This window comes from Sarcophilus harrisii, chromosome 3 (assembly GCF_902635505.1).
Source record: "Sarcophilus harrisii chromosome 3, mSarHar1.11, whole genome shotgun sequence".
In the NCBI taxonomy this organism is placed as follows: domain Eukaryota; kingdom Metazoa; phylum Chordata; class Mammalia; order Dasyuromorphia; family Dasyuridae; genus Sarcophilus; species Sarcophilus harrisii.
This window is the reverse complement of record NC_045428.1, coordinates 533,599,081-533,601,644: the sequence shown is the minus strand read 5'-3', so window position 1 is coordinate 533,601,644 and position 2,564 is coordinate 533,599,081. Positions and strand designations below refer to the sequence as shown.

Sequence of the window (2,564 nt, the reverse complement as noted above, 5' to 3'; positions counted from 1 at the left end):
TAGATTGCCATGTGTGAACAGCAGTTCAAGAATATAGAGATTATTGATAGGAGCTGAGTGAAAAATATGAAAAAAGTCAAAATTATGAAGGATTATGGTGGTTTAGACCAGTTTCTTCAACTTTTTGTACTCATGATTCCTATTTGCCCAAGAAACTTTATGCAATCCTGAACGTATAGGTATAAAATAGGTATACAAGTCAAAAATTTACTGATAATAAATCATATTTAGTTAGGAGACTTTATATGGAGTTTCAGCCCACAGTTTAAAAAACTGGGGTTTAGAACCTTAAATGCAAAACTGATGAGTTTTAATGTGGTCCTGGATATAATAGAGAATAATGAGATTTTAGGGTGATTCTAATCCTGGAACTGGAGTTGAACCTGAGGCCTTGCCAGAAATCAGTGTCTAATACTTAAAATAGTCCTAATAATAATAAAAAGGAAAAATGAAAATAACAATCATTCATGTTCAGAAGTGCTTACTAAAATGTATTAAGTTTAAAGTGCAATAATTTGAAGGGCAAAAGTAGGAAGAGAATACAGTCTTCTCACATCTATAAAGATGGCACCAAGAAAATATCTGTGTTCTAGACATAATAGAGAGTTCTGACTGAACTTACAACCAGACTTCAGGTGACTCTGAGACAGGTTTCTTAAACCAGATCTTGCTACAAAATCATTGTGTGAAATATATTACCTGTCCAATTTGGTGCATTTGTGACAATTAGACTAAGAGTATATACTATTACTTTTTTTGCTGAAGAGGGGAAGAGGAGGAACTTTGTCTACAGTTATATTTTTGAAACTCTTTCACTCCCTAAATGCTTAAAGTGGTGATAACAATAATTAGGGTAATTTTTATCTATGCCAGAGATGTGTTATTCTCCACGCTATGTACTTCTTATTTTGTATAATACCAGAAAAATATTTTTGCCTCAAACCAGAAATTTAACCATAAGAAAGGAAGCCGATTATCGCTGGACCGATTGAGAGAATTAGTGACACTCTTCATTAATAGTCAAAATGAGGAATTTTTCTTATACAATGGAAGTATCAAACAAAATGGGCATAAATAGGAAGACACAGAAGAGAAAGGTACAGAAAATGAATCACTGGGATAATTTAGAGGAGTATAGTAAGAAAGGCACAACTCACTTAATATGTCTTTTCATGCTGAGTTTTTGAAGTATTATATTTTTGAATAAACATGTTTTACACAGTGAGCTGCTATCACTCTGAGGAATGATTCCACATCTCCCTCATTCTGAGAATTTGTTGGTTATTCTTTCTGAACAAATACCCGTAGCACCCGCTCCCGGATCGGTTTAGTCCTGACTCCATAAATGACAGGATTAAGGGCTGGTGGGATGACCACATAGAGATTGGCCAGGAGGATGTGGATGTAGCGGGGAATATTATGACCAAACCGATGGGTCATGAAGGAGAAAAATGCAGGTGTATAGAAGGTTAGGATGACACAGATATGGGAGCCACAGGTACTTAGGGCCTTCAATCGGGCATCCCGGGAGGGGAGGCGAAAGACAGCTCGGAGTATCTGGACATAGGAAAGGACAATGAGGATCAAGTCAAAGATGAGGGTAGCAATAGTGAATAAGCCATAAATCATGTTTACCCTGATGCTAGCACAAGCCAGGCGAGCAATGCCCATATGCTCACAGTAGCTATGTGGGATGATATAATGTCCACAGAATGGCAACCTCTTAAGGAGGGGACAGAAAGGAAAGGCAAGTAGAAGTGTCCAGCAAACCACCACTGAAGCCATGATGGCCACCACCTTGTTAGTGAGGATCATGGTATATCTCAGTGGGTAACAGATAGCCACAAAACGATCAATAGCCATGGCTAACAATACCACTGATTCCATTCCAGTGTAGGTGTGAATGAAAAACATTTGGATGAGACATCCTTCAAAGCTGATTTCCCTGAGGTTGAACCAGAAGATGCCCAGCATTTTAGGGATAGTAGATGTGGATAGTCCTAGATCAATAAAAGATAGAAGGGCCAAGAAATAAAACATTGGCTGGTGAAGGCTCTGTTCTGTCTTGATCACAAGCATAATGGTGATGTTGCCCATAACTGCAGTCAGATACACGATAAAAAAAGGGAAAGCAATCCAAATGTGGTAAACTTCTAGCCCTGGGATCCCCAGCAGTAGGAAAAATGCAGGAACAGAATTCGTTTCATTGGAAGATGACATCCTGACCAAGGGTCATGGCAGATGACTGATGCACCACAATTTTTCACAATCTTGACATGAAGAAAAGGGAAGGTATGATCCACTCTGCACCTAATCAGTTCCATTTGGAGATAAGTGAAATCCCAAGTCATCTATTTCAAAAGAATACTTCTAGAGGGAGCCAGAAGACTGGGGGAAGTCTCAGGGTCACAGAGGAAATTTTGGTCCCTGGTTTAATGGAAGAATCATCATGGTTTTTTGTATCATGAATTTTTTGGGCAGTCTGGTGAGACCAATTTTCAGAATAATCTTTTTTTAACACATATAGTAAAACACATAGGATTGTCAAAAGGAAGATAATTACA

At 38.2% G+C, this 2,564-nt stretch overlaps 1 protein-coding gene across 1 annotated transcript; it reads right to left on the bottom strand.

Annotated features, from left to right (window-relative positions):
* Positions 1 to 1,281: 1,281 nt before the first annotated feature.
* On the bottom strand, positions 1,282 to 2,220 carry LOC116422113 (olfactory receptor 52E4-like). Its single transcript, XM_031957266.1, has one exon. The coding sequence runs from the start codon at positions 2,218 to 2,220 to the stop codon at positions 1,282 to 1,284; it is 939 nt and encodes a 312-aa protein (XP_031813126.1).
* Between the last annotated feature and the right edge of the window lie 344 nt (positions 2,221 to 2,564).